Here is a 14,064-nt window from a genome sequence, read left to right as displayed (position 1 = left end):
CTTCTATGGGGCTAAATGACATTAAAGTGTGTATGTGGAAAAGCTCTCCACCTCTCATTTAATTTGGACAATGTGAAATTTATGGAAGACTGCTACAACTTTAAAGAAGCTTATTATTGGGGAAAAACTGTTATTTGTTATGATTTCTTTTTTTTCTGGTCCTTTTAGCCTTTTCATACCTTACTGGGTCTGGTTGCAAAATGGAATCACATAAAATGGGTTTTGTAAGCAAATATGTTTTTACGTCTTAATATAAAATATTTGCCAATAATTTGTTCTGAGTTGGTCTAAACAGTGTTTAGAATCGAAATAATTGAAAATATTTCGAGGAATGTTTTGGAAAATTGTGTACAGGTAAATTAAACTGCATTTCAAGATTTGAAGATTTCTGTGATTATTTCTTAACTAAAAGAGAAATAAAGTAATACATAAAGAAATGGAACAATAGTGTCATAAATAGGCGAACATAGAGTTCATCCAAAATGAATAACATAAATCTTAGTTATAAAGCATGTCAAGGTTTTTTTAAATCAATATTACAGCTAATAATTCCAACGAGCTAGCAATTTAAAAAAAAAAAAATACATGAAATGCATTCATACATCCGTTACACAAAAATTGCACTTACAGAAGGCCCAACTTTGCCCTGAGGTCCAGCATCACCAGGACGACCAGTGAGACCCTGTCAGAGATCAAGAACAAAAAAAAGAAACACATGAACCAAGAGATGACTATTAAAACACACAAAACAGGGTTGGTAAGAAAAAACAAATCCCTGTGGAAAACAGCTTTTACACAGACTGGTAATTTATGCAGGACGCAGCAGCTCAATAATTAGGGAAAATGACATATGAATTAGAGCAAAGGAAGGTAACTACTGCATATTTATGCAAGTGTGAAGCAGTTTAATCACTACAGGAGCTAGAAAAAGTGCTGTGCAAGTGAGAATTAAAATGACTCACTTTGATCAAGCTTTGAGGAACAAGCTTGATTTATATGTCCTGTCTACCTGCTGTAAGAGCACCACCCAGTTTACAGTGATTGAGTGTTAAATTTGAAAGCTACAATCCAAAAGAGTTAATAAAAAAAGCTGAAAGACAAACACAGTCAAGACAAACACACAAAATCCTTACCAAAACTTTGCATTAAGTCTGTTTGTGACTTTAATTGCAGCTGCTTAACGGATTGTATTTCATAACATGTTCCTTCTTTTATTTACCTCCTAAATACAAAGTAACCATTTGCTGTTATTTATTTAATATGACATCAACTTAAATGCTACGATAGTGAAGCTAACTCTCAAGTTTGTATATATGGCTGCTTCTTCTGCTGCACACACTTCCTGCTGCATCTGTAAATGATAGGAATATGTTGGCCTTTTCAGAGACTTTCAGGCCAAACTTTAATCCAGCTTCACTTGTTTCCACAGTGGAGCCTGCTGTAGGAAGGGAGTGAGAACAGCAGTAGATTTTCATGTTCTGTTTTAACATGCACAACCAAAATAACAGCGCAGATGCATTTAAATTGTGTAAAATGAATTTTTTCCACTGAAACAGAATCAGGATTTCAACAAAGCGCTACTCAAATGTGAATGAGAGCAGCTTTACTGATATTTTTATTAGTCAGTGAGAAGAGAAGTAAATAATTTAACCGATGTAAATAAACTGCAGAAGCATGGTTGCAAATACTATTAAATGAAATAATTGGTTATGTAGAGCCAATTATTTGTAGAGCCAATATGTAGAGCATAAATGATGTCATGCTCTACATATTTTTAAAGGCTTTATCTCATTTAAAATGATGAATGAATGAAAAATAGGTCATGTTGTAAACTAGATGTTTAGGTGATGAACTATAAATAAGACTTAATTAGGATTTAACCAGGGGGATTTGTGAAGTGTGAACTGACAGAACACTGTAAGCGTAATTTACCCTTGCACCAGGAAGACCAGGCTCTCCAGGACGGCCAGGGTCGCCTGTGGCTCCCTTGGCACCACTGGCCCCAGGGGGTCCACGCTCACCTGGGGCTCCCTGTAAAAAAAAACAAAATCATTCAGTTAGGCCCAAAATGTTGGGTGGCGCAATTTTCTTTCTACCTCTAAGGAAATAAGTTTTACTGTTAAGAGTGTTCTTCAGCAGTTCCTTATTGATCTGCTGAAGATGAGAAACTTAAATTGTGATAGATTCATTTTATTTTAAATGAAACTGTCTATGAGAAGATAATGTTAAATGAGACATTGGCCTAAGTGATATGGCATATGTAGGTCATATATAGGCATGATGGGGCTGTGAACTATGCTTCCATCTAGTGGCCACAAAGCAGAATTACATTAAATGGTGGCGAAAATCAGAGTGAAAACCAAATGAAACAGTAGAGGAATATCTTCCTTAATCTTTATTAACTCAGTGAACTCTGAGGTATCAAGAGACTTGTTACACAAGTCATCAACCTTGTTATTTAATTAGGTATTTAATCCAGGACTTGATATATTACTATTTCTATTACTACAACAAATAGTATTTTTAATAATAGCAAAAATATTAATTAGCCTATAAAGGATTTTCAATCGATGTTCTGTAGGGAACAATAAAACAAATGACAAAAACGTCGCTAATTCTTGTTTGATAGACAATAATTAACAAATCATTTCCAAGTTGTCAACTTTGCAGATTGTGATCAACTGAGACCAGTCAGCAAATGGTAGATCACAGTAAAGAATAAATATTGCTTGAGGTGAAATGATATCTGTCAAATAGAAATGATTGTTTTCAAATGTAATTTATGTCTTCTCACTGTCTTTTTTTAAGGTATTGTTGGCTCTAGTGGCCTTTATTTGAAAGTAGTTCGACAAAAAATAGGACAGCGAGAGAGGGGGAAGACATGCAGCAAATGTCGCCAGGCCAGGAATCGAATCTGTGACTCCCGCCACGAGGACTAAGGCCTCAACACGTGGGTTGTGCTTTGCCCCTGTGCCACCACAGCACCCCCACACTGTTGGTTTTGAGGTTGAGAATCATGTTCGTTACATATTCCTTTCATATTCTGTAACCATATCTCACCTTGTGACCAGCCAGACCATCCTGACCAGGGAAACCACGGTTACCAGGAGCTCCCTATGAAGAAAACAAACAAAAAAAAAAAATAGAGTTATGATTTTATCACAAATAAAATATATATTTAAGAGGTTCCCAGGTAGACCCAAATTAAGTCAGAAACAGCAAGCTTATAAAAGTTTAAAATTGTTTTATCAGCTAAAAAAACCTGCAACTGTCATTATCATGATGTAACCATGGCATGCATTATGAACAAAAGGTTAAGTATTAATTTAACAGAAATTTTAACTTTGAACTTGTTGTATTTTCTTCAAAGTAGCCAGTTTAATTAAATTTTTTATACTTACTCTTTCTCCTGGAGGTCCAAGAGGTCCAGCAGCACCAGGCTCACCTCTGGGTCCTCTCTTGCCTTCTTCTCCTTGAGGGCCAGGGGCTCCCTGAGGTCCAGCTGGTCCCTGTCAACAAAGTCAATTTGTACAGAAAAACCACCATGAAATTGGAGCGAGAAAAAATATTAAATATTAAAAGCCTTGTCTGAAGGAACATAACATTTCTTACTTGTTTCAAAACTAAAAATAAAATTGACAGTCAAAATGAGTAAAATGAAAACAAAACTCACAATTTCTCCCTTTGGTCCAGCTTCGCCCTTGAATCCGGCAATACCTGGATCTCCCTAAATCCAGAAAGGAGATAAAAAGAAGGGACGACATTTTCCAGATTAATCATTCTGAAAGAGAAATTAGCAGCGAACATAATTTCTGTACTGTCATCCAAATTAGAAGCCAGGTAGTTCCTATTCAACAGAGCTCCAATAAAGTATATAGAGTCTTAAAGTATGTACAGATGTTCCTTTTGGCCCAAGAGGTCCAGTTGCTCCCTGAGGTCCAGGAGGTCCACGAGGTCCAGGGAAGCCAGGGGCCCCTGCGATACCTGGAGCACCCTACAAAGAGAAAGAGAAAAGGAAGTGAATCAACTGGCTGACTGATCAAAAAGATGTTTGTTTACTGTCTGTTTTTATCACTGATCTGTAAGTTAATGCCAAATAAGTGACTGTTAAGACTTAGTTTATCTGTGTTTAAGCATTACTGATCTAAACTGTTGCAGTCAGAACATGACTGAAAGTATGTGATGTTCAGTCTCTATTTTAAATTGTGTGTATACATGTGATTGTGTAAAATGACTTTGATTCTATTATAATGTATTATAGATTCAGATGTGTCAGAATGTGTATTTCATACTCTAGTGCAACACTAGTGTAAAACATAATTTACAATATGACATATAGGGGCCAATCAACAGTGAGAAACAACAGAGAAAAGAAGAAAAAAACACTTACTGCTGAGCCTTTAGCTCCAGGGATACCGTCAGTGCCAGGGTTACCCTGCAGGAGAAAGAGACAAAACAAGCAAATATGCTAAAATAAATCATCTTCCTAATTAAATATGTTTTGTACAGACTGGAGTCAGGGTTTATTGAATTAATAATATGGTTTATTGCATAATTTTATTTTCAAATTTTTGTTTATGAAATCACTTACAGAAGCGCCAGAGGGTCCAGGTGATCCAGGAGTGCCTGACTCTCCACGGGATCCCTGAGCTCCTTCAGGTCCACGGGCGCCAGTGGGACCAGCTTCACCCTAAGTACAACACAGACAAAAGGACAATCATTTATTAATTTGTGTTGATCACAAATTAATAAATGATTAATTTGTGTTCAAATTATCAAATTATAAAATTATCAAAGTTCCTAATTTTACTGAACTTCGATAACCGTTCAAAAGTACAAAAGAATATTTCTTAAGTGCACCAGAAAACCAGGCATTCATTGTTTATTCAATTAAAATGAACTAACAATTTAGGGAAGGAACAAAACTTTAAGTTTTATTCATCTGTATGTTAACTAATTATACTGCCCTATAAGGACATTATTTAGACAAAACACAGACTTTATTCAAAACCAGTGTGCTCAAATTAACCCAATTATCACTCAGGAAACCATTTAGTTATTAACTGATTTAAAAAGGCAGACAGGTCTATCTGTTGAATCATCTGTTCTAAAAGTTCAATTAAAGAGAAAAAAGTATATATAGATATATATACTTTTTTGTAATTAACAATGAAGTAGTATAAAACTGGTTCTGCATGTGCATGACTATTTGCTTGGTGTAGTACAACAGAATTCACACAACTTCATCTTGTGCGACTGTCTTTCAGAGAAGAGTAGCCAGAGGTGGTCCTAGCCTGGTTGGCGCCCTGGGCGAACCGCTTTTGCCACTATCAGAAAAAATAGCAAATTACCACAATTTTGCTACACACAAAAAAAGTGGTGACACAAGATGCCGCCCTGGGCAGTTGCCCATGTCGCCCATTTCAGAAAGTGCCATTGAGAGTAGCAGTCTTTTCTCAGGCTCATCGTTTTTCAAATGGCAACAGAAAGAACAAAATGATTTTGGAGAGACCATAGTCACAGCAATGTGTGGCTACCAGAAACTGCTTATTCTTGCAAACCAAAAAGTGAAACTCAGTCTATGCATCAGTGTATCAGGTGATCTCATCAGCTGTTATCAGTACATCTAATTGGAAAGACTTTCACAGATTGCTTTAATTAAATCCATACTTACCAAACACCCTAATCCTAATCTTCCTCCTCTTCAAGCAGTTTCAAATAATATTTGATGAAGCCAATTTGTAATTAAAGCCTCTGAGAATAAAGCTGAAGCACAAAGTGCAGAACAGTGGATAGTGCTGCTACTTCTAATGATTCCTATTCTCTCTAGAGCATCTTTTCACCTCTCCAGACTCTCATCAGTTTGACCCCTACCCTCATCAGAGACTATAATGTCGTCTTCATACATTCTAGCCAATGAATAGGCAGAGCTGTGCAACTTCGTCAGTCTACCTTCCCATCATCAACGCAAGCAAAATGTTACACATAGATGGCATCACCATTCAAACAAAACGCCCAACTCCTAGCATACCTAACCACCTTCTCATTGTTGTTGTGTATGTCCTGCATCTTCATCATACCCTTCACTGGATCACCTCAATCCTAATGCAGTACCACTGTTTTCTCTCTTTGTACCAACTATGGATGCACCGATCCACTTTCTTCACTTCTGATACCGATACTGATATTTGAGGCTTAGTTCCGGCCGATACAAGGCAATACTGAAAAACAGCTGATTCGACTTAAAACATTTCTTTTTTTAATATAAATGTATTGAATTACAATTTAATTTGATGACTTTATCTATCAAAGTCATCAAATTTTGATCCAAGTAGAGCACACTTAAATACACTAATAGCTTCACAAGGTTGGTCAAACATGCAAAAACAACTCAACTTTACTTTGTTCAGTCAGTGCAATTAGAACTATATCAGCCAATATAAAGTAAATAAACTGAAACTGACAAACTGCAGAAAATCTTCTTTTAAATGGTTCAGAAAGTGAAATTAGAAATTCTAAATATAATGTAAGATAAATAATAAAGCATGACATCGCTCAAAGCACAACGCATACAATAAGACTGAATAGATCTGCCTTCATGGATCGTGCACTTTGTTACCGATCCCTGATTCCTCTATTAATCTTAATATCGGAACAGTCTCTAGTACCCATACATTTGCCCATCTAAGATTTCTTCAGAATATTTGGCTAACCAAACAAAAACTAACATGTTTTCTCATAGGGTCATGGTTTGGATTACTTTTTTTCCTCAGTCCAATCATCACTGTGGTTTCATAAACAGACTTTATCTATAATGAGGAAAATATTTTTTCATAGTGCAGCATGTGCTTTCTCTAGATCCACAAAGACAAAACTCATCAATCTCAACCCTCTATTGTTCTTCTAAAATTGGATATCTGTTTCCTGTTTGAATCTTCCAACCATCTAGGGTTGTGGTTGTTGAAAAAGATCACAGCTCTCTCGCCAACACATGTCTGTAATCTCTTCATCCTCTTCATGTTTGCCCACACTTCCTCCAGACTAAATCTCAAACTTTTTGAATCTCTAACTTTCCTCTATCTGTCCTCTTTACTCTCTCTCAATTTTATTATTTAGCTCCTCTTGTACTCTTCTCATATTCTCAGACCACTTCTTTAGCACATTCCTATTTTTATTCTTAATCATAAGTATGTCAGTTTGAACCTAGTGTTATTATTTATCTAATCAAAATAATTCTCTTTCTTTTTCCTTTGTATCCAGCTTGTCATATAGCACCCTGTGAAATGATGAAATGCAATACTTCCCTGGACAAACATCTTTCAGCAAACATGACAAAATCAACAGAATGTAATTAGATTGTTAAAAACAATAACACAAAACTGAATCTGTCTTTCTATATGATTGACTTTTCCATATTTGTTTATACATTGTGAAGGAAACTGAATAAAAAATACTTTCATATACATTCCTGATCTATCCAAATCAAACAACTTTGCCTCACAACCTCTGCTGTACTTGTCCAGTCATCTGGCACCTCTTCTTTTATTGTAACTTCCTTGCCATGCATCCTTTCATTTTGTTGACAATTGTTGTCCATTAATGTGGAAAACATGGGAACATTTGGGAATATATAACAAAATGAAGTTTAATACTACAGAGAGAAAGGTTATTCATATGTGCAAAAAGAAAAGTTGCCAAGGCCATATCAAACACAGTTCATAGAATTAGCAAAAAAATAAAAAAAACAATCTAAGAACATCTCACACTCTTCAGGTTTCATTTAACAAATCAAATATTAAGGTTTTTGACGGTAAAATTACAAAAACAGAAAACATGTATGGTTTGTTTGGAGGGATTGCCAGGAGAAAGAATTTTCTATTACACAAAAGAATATGGCAACATGATTTCTGGTTGCAAACTTCCATCTGAATTTACCATGAAATGTTAGGTTATAAGACAGTAGATGTTTGGCCAAAATGCACTTGCTGTGTATGGAGAAATTCTGTACAATCACCCAATGGGTACTATCAGGTATGGTGGTGGAGCGTTTATGATTTGGGATCATCCTTCAGCCACAGAGAAGAGGAGTAGTAGTTATTTAGTAAGATGATTTACTTTGCTGTTTACAAAATTATTCTGCAGTCAAATGTGAGGCAAGGTGTGTAGTAGTTTAAGTTTAATCCTAACTAAGTCCTAAGCCGAACAGCAATCCAAAACATAGAAGGAAATTTATAACATAATTGTCGAAAAAAAAAATGAAATATTAAGATTTGCAATGACCTAGTCAAAGCCTAGACCTGAACCAGATTGAAATGCAGTAACAAGACTTTTAGATGGCTGTGCATAAACTAACGGCAGCTAAATTTATAAGAATTGAAATATCATGAGATGAGATTTCTCCACAGAAGTGAAAGAAACTAATAAAGTCTAAATATACCAACTATTAAATCATGGGGTGTACTTAGTTTTTCACATGACTGTGGTTCAGAACATTAATGTAAAAATCTCTGTGTCATAGCAGGTTACATTTCTTAATATTGATTAGTTTAATCCATTGCAGTTTATTGCTAAAACATAATTAAAATGGACAAAACACTTAATATTTTTACTTTTCTAGGCCTCTCTGTAGTTTATTCAACCAACCCAAGTAGATAATATGTAGCAGATGTTTTGATTCAGCACTGAAAAAACTTGGGCCTCTTTCAAAAGAGTTATTCTGGGAACAGGGCCAACATTTTACTACTGTATGCAGCCTCGAGGTGTTGAATGGAATTCCTTTAGTAGTAAAATGAAAATAATAGCAACAAATTTTCCCAACATAATGCTGTGACATAAACACTTGTGTGCAAAACTGTTTAGATTGAACAGACAGGTTTCTTTTCATCTTGACAAAGTTATTTCTAGTGTCTACATTTTCACTGACACAAAAATGAGCATGAGAGCTCTACACAAAATATTATCATGCCATTTTTTCTTTAAATAAATAATAAAAATGTACACTTCAGGAGATTCAGCTGTAAATAAAGAAAACTAAATAAAACTGTCATTTCTTTTTCTTTTCAGGAGTTTGTTTTATTTAGTTCAGATAGCTGTGCTGTAGCCAACTTTTTTTTCTATGTTGGAATCAGTTCAAAGCTTTACTCATAAGTTTCAAAGGAGAAAAGAAGAAATGAGATTGTGATAAAAAGAGTTTCTCATACTCCTCTGCAAGCAAAATACATCATGTTTGTAAGTATTTTGTGTCATCAAAATGCATAACACAACAAAACATAAAAAAACACTTCTTTCCAGTTTTTGGATATGACAAATTCAAGTGAAAAGAGATCCTCTATTTACAATTCCTATAAGACGTTCCAAACAAAAGAGAGTCAAGTCTCTCTGCTATCATGCAAGAATAAATCATAGAGAGAAAAGACATAAAAATACAGTGTTGGGATCAAAAGATGAAGATGAAAACTAAAAAAAAAATCTTCTTTATTTTAAAACCCAGATGGAGGCAGAACAAAGTTCTCCTGTTTCAAAATCTCATTATATTGCTCCAGAAATTGTCCCCTAAGGTCAATACATGAATCTTTCAGAAAACTTGTTCTTGTTATTAAAAATATGTTAACATGTTTCTTTCAGAAAACAATTAACAGTCAATTATTTGAAAATACAGAAAAAGAAGAAACAACTAAAATAAATAACACTTTAGTGAAAATATCTACAGGAACTGAGTTGGTGCTACATTTAGTAATTTTATGGCCTACCTTTGCACCTGGAGACCCTGGGAAGCCTGAAGCTCCAGCTGGACCAACAGGGCCCTACAACAGGAAGAATAACAGGTGAAACATGCAGCTGTTAGAGTCCACACTCATACTAGCAAAGTGGGGGTAAAAACACAAATTTTACAAAGTAAACTCAACATATTCCTTATTAAATACAAATATTTTAAATTGGTTAAATTATATTTAAAATGATACTTACAGGAGGACCAGCAGGACCAGGCAAGCCATCGTTTCCACGTGCACCCTGAGCCCAGAACACACTAAGTCACAGCAAAGCTACAGTATATAATTTTCACTTCACCAGTCTTAATTCATTGATAAAAAAAAGACAGCAAAACAACGTGTTAAATCCAAATCCAGAGCGGGCTTTTAGAGAAGAAAGATGAACCTACAGCAGCTCCAGTGGATCCAGGACGTCCTCTCTCCCCAGGCAAACCACGTGGTCCCTTTGCAAGAAAAAGAGGATATAAGACACTTTGAATATTAATTTTACCATTCTTATTATCTGTCAATAAGTGATTTTTTTATGTCCTGCTTTTGTATGGCCAATAAACACACACCATGGGTCCAGGAGCGCCGCTCTCGCCGGGAGCACCAGCCTCACCCTAAAAAAACAACATTTAGTTCTTAATATGGCAAGACAATTTCACAAAACTCAATGAAAGGGTTTTTTTGTTTTTTTTTTATTTCTAGTTGTCATCTTAAATTGAAAAAAATTGAAGTTTAATGTCTAAGCACTTTATAAAACACCTTAGTGTATGTTTACCCAATAACCATGGTTCTCAAGCTGTGGCACAAGTACCACATACGGGGAGGACATCAGCTACTTACAAGGTTAATATCATCTGAATTATCTATACTGTTAATCGAAACCCAAACAGCTATGGTAAAAGATGATTAAAGTACTTTCAACTTTGCATTTAAATATAAAACACTCAAAAAGGAAGTGAAACTGAGAATATTTTGAGCATTGGCAGAAGCTGGAGGAGAACAGAGAAGTACGAGTGGTTGCTTATGCTGCACTCCATTTAGCAAGGATTTTAGGAAAGTGAGTCTGGAACAAAAAAACTTTAAGCTCAACATAACAAGGTTCTGACTACAAGTCAGAAAATCTGTGGAATTTTTCTTTTTTTTCTACTCCATAACCAGAATAACAACAACACATCCTAATAGCCATGTAGATTTAGGTCAGGATATTAATAACGTTGGTAAATTTAGATTCTAGATTATTTTTAATTCAACAAAGAACTTTCTTTCTAATACGAAATAAGACAGTGATCTTTTGAATGGTTAGAAACACAGTAAAATTAGTATAAATTTGAAAAAGAATTTAGTAATCAAAACAAATCTATCAGATTCAAATCAACACTTTGGCTCTGACTTGTACCTAATAGAGAACAGGGCTTATGGGCTTCAATGACTGTTTTCACTCTATGCATTAAACCAATAAAATCACATGTTCACAAATACAGGTTGTATGTGAAAGATTTAATACAAAATAGATAATATACAAACTAGCAGAAGTGCAGTTTTCACAGCGATATTGGATTTGGAATTAAAGTTGGTCAGAGACATATATCTTTCTCTATTGTTATTCTTAAATCTTCTTTTCTTGAAGAAAATCTTGAAATTCTTACTTTAAGAAAGGAATTTGGAGATTTTTATCTGAAATATTCAGTTGAAATGAATAAGCATTTATTTTCTTTCTTTCCTAACAGTATTGTGATACCTGGTAAACTCAGTGTTAGACCAACTGATACTATAGCCAACGTGGCTTTCAAATGTTGTCTAACAAGTACAACCTTGACAAAGATCCAACTTGGAAACAAATTCCCACCTTTGCACCAACAGCACCAGTTTCTCCCTTTGCACCGTCAAGACCTGGATAACCCTGAGAAGGTGATAATGCAGAGAAGCTACAGTCAATAATCTGAGAATCATTAGCTCCATGTTTGGGGAGAAAATCTTTAAGGTGACAAGCTCACTCTGTGTCCCTTGATGCCTGGCAGACCAGGAGTTCCTGGGAAACCACGAGCTCCCTGTGCAACAAAAGGAAGAAGAACATTGGAGGAGGTCACTGCAGTGTAGGAAATGAAGGCAAAGTTTATGCTTTTTACTTTTAATTATTTTATGCTTTTAGCAAAGCATAAAATAGACAAAGAATGCTAATGAGTTACAGTAGATTCATTTTTGCTTTGATACAAAATTGTTCTCAAACTAATAACATTTACTCACCTTTTGACATAATTAATCTTGAAAGGCAATTAGTTCGCCTAGAGTCAGTGCTAAATCTTGTAATGAGTAAATAAGACAGGTGATTTACAATTTGTGCCTAGAGAATCCACAGGAAGTACCTCAGTGTAGATATAGATCTGAAACAAACTTTTTTAATTCTGTAAAATTATATACAAGTTGAATGCTGTTATTTAGTTAAAGTTACATTTACTGTGACTGAGATTTAGCAGTAACAAATTTTCAAAACATGAAAACAAAATGCATCATTAACTAATTTTTTTGTACAATAATCAATGCAGATTAACATTTCCCAAGTTAAAAATGTCTCTTTTGAGCTTCCTGCACAACTAGAGATTTTTAGAAAAAGTATCTGACTGAAAGGACTCACCTGAGGTCCGGTGGGTCCACGGTCACCTGATTTCCCTGGTTTACCTGGTTCACCCTAAAATAGAAACATATTAAGTAAATCACATGAACATGTATTAGTCTTTCTGCATGCCTTTGTTTTGTTTTTGCAAACGCTAACAACTGCAATGAGCACTTCTAGTGGACAAAATGTAAAACGTCATGTCTACTGCCATCATGTGGACAAAGAGGGGCATTACATTGAGCAGGCATTTGAGCAACTAGTACCCCAGATTATAAATGAAATAAATTATTAATAAAGATGATTTATTTCGATATGTTTTACTACTAAATTAGAGATCAGCTTCATAAGTTGTATAATCTATCCCAATAAGTTTTCTTAAAACACTCTAAGACACTTTGACAGAAATTAACAGAAAATAGCACTGATAAGTTGGAAAAATGTATTGGTGCAACTAAAGTGCCCAACTGAGAAAACATATAGTTACACAGGGAAGAAGAATTAAAATCAACTAATTAGAAAGAAATATTGAATGCACTCAATGTCACAAAGATGACAGTTTTGTTTGTTTAGATATATAAAGTGTCAAAGCAATAACAATTAAACAATGCAATTTAACTGTTGCTATCTCTTTAAATTGGGAAACCAGTACAGTTCACACATTTTGACAATGCACAATTTGTCTTGCAAAAAAAATTATTGTTTAAGATCTCATTATTATGACAATTTGCTGTAATTTACAAGTTCTTAATTAACCCATCCAAATAAACATTAAATAGTTAATTAAATAGTTAAAATATTGAATATAAACCTTATTTACATACAAATTATTATCGTAAATGTTATTATTTTTAAATAAATTAACTTCATTTACATCATCTCCGGGTTTTCCAGGAGGACCGGAGGGGCCACGGGGACCCATGGGGCCCTGTTTGTGTAGGAGACACAAGAAAAAACAAAGGTGAGTCACAGTTCCCATTGATAGCCAGCAGGGGGCAACAGCACACAGTTTATATTTTTAACTGATGAGTGATGACAATAGTGGCTGCCTTTCTCTCTGTGATCAGGTCTGATAAAAACAGAAGAGCAAGACACAAGTAAAACATTTCACTTTAATTAAGTTCTGACCTTTATGGGTCTTTACTTTATTAAATCAAAATCAGTTTATAAACATGAATTAATGCTATCTCTTAAACTGATAAGTTTGTATTGTATAAGAAAATCCTTAGCAGTGACATTATTCTAGCTTTTATCTGCATTTCACAATAGGAAATGGTTGAATTAACTACTTAAACAATTAGCAAAAAATATAAAACTGAAAAGATGTGAACAACATAACATTAATATAAATATACAAATTTCAGGTTGCCTTGTATTTTGTTTACTTTTCCTGTATTTTCAGTCAATTATAGGATGACTGAAACAATTATAGTCATTCTGAAATTGTATTGCTGTCATTTTCATCCATCCTTGCTGACATTTTTTACTTGCTATTTTATCTCATGCTAGAGATCAAACCGTATCAATGTTTGATCTTATGTAGGGCACCCTATGTTAGCATTACAGATAAGTTATCATGATCTTTTCAAGCTAATGAAGTGCACTGCATTCATAATTTTATATTCTGACAGGAAACACCAGGACAAACATTTCTGATTCACTGAGCTGCACACTGCCAAAACTGTGACTTCTCCA

General features: G+C 34.7%; 1 protein-coding gene across 2 annotated transcripts in view; it reads right to left on the bottom strand.

Moving 5' to 3' along the window:
- col2a1b (collagen, type II, alpha 1b) overlaps positions 1–14,064 on the bottom strand; it is a 51,700-nt gene that overhangs the window by 23,033 nt on the left and 14,603 nt on the right. For both annotated transcript variants that reach the window (XM_044123071.1, XM_044123072.1), the window contains 16 exons: positions 13,244–13,297; positions 12,391–12,444; positions 11,753–11,806; positions 11,605–11,658; positions 10,328–10,372; positions 10,160–10,213; positions 9,967–10,011; positions 9,750–9,803; positions 4,592–4,690; positions 4,391–4,435; positions 3,896–3,994; positions 3,674–3,727; positions 3,402–3,509; positions 3,061–3,114; positions 1,933–2,031; positions 629–682 (listed from right to left, as the gene is read on the bottom strand). In XM_044123071.1, coding sequence (XP_043979006.1) covers positions 629–682; positions 1,933–2,031; positions 3,061–3,114; positions 3,402–3,509; positions 3,674–3,727; positions 3,896–3,994; positions 4,391–4,435; positions 4,592–4,690; positions 9,750–9,803; positions 9,967–10,011; positions 10,160–10,213; positions 10,328–10,372; positions 11,605–11,658; positions 11,753–11,806; positions 12,391–12,444; positions 13,244–13,297 — 1,026 coding nt within the window. The remainder of the gene's footprint in view (positions 1–628; positions 683–1,932; positions 2,032–3,060; positions 3,115–3,401; positions 3,510–3,673; positions 3,728–3,895; positions 3,995–4,390; positions 4,436–4,591; positions 4,691–9,749; positions 9,804–9,966; positions 10,012–10,159; positions 10,214–10,327; positions 10,373–11,604; positions 11,659–11,752; positions 11,807–12,390; positions 12,445–13,243; positions 13,298–14,064) is intronic.

This window comes from Gambusia affinis, linkage group LG07, assembly GCF_019740435.1.
Source record: "Gambusia affinis linkage group LG07, SWU_Gaff_1.0, whole genome shotgun sequence".
NCBI classification, from domain to species: domain Eukaryota; kingdom Metazoa; phylum Chordata; class Actinopteri; order Cyprinodontiformes; family Poeciliidae; genus Gambusia; species Gambusia affinis.
This window is presented reverse-complemented; position numbering and strand designations above follow the sequence as displayed.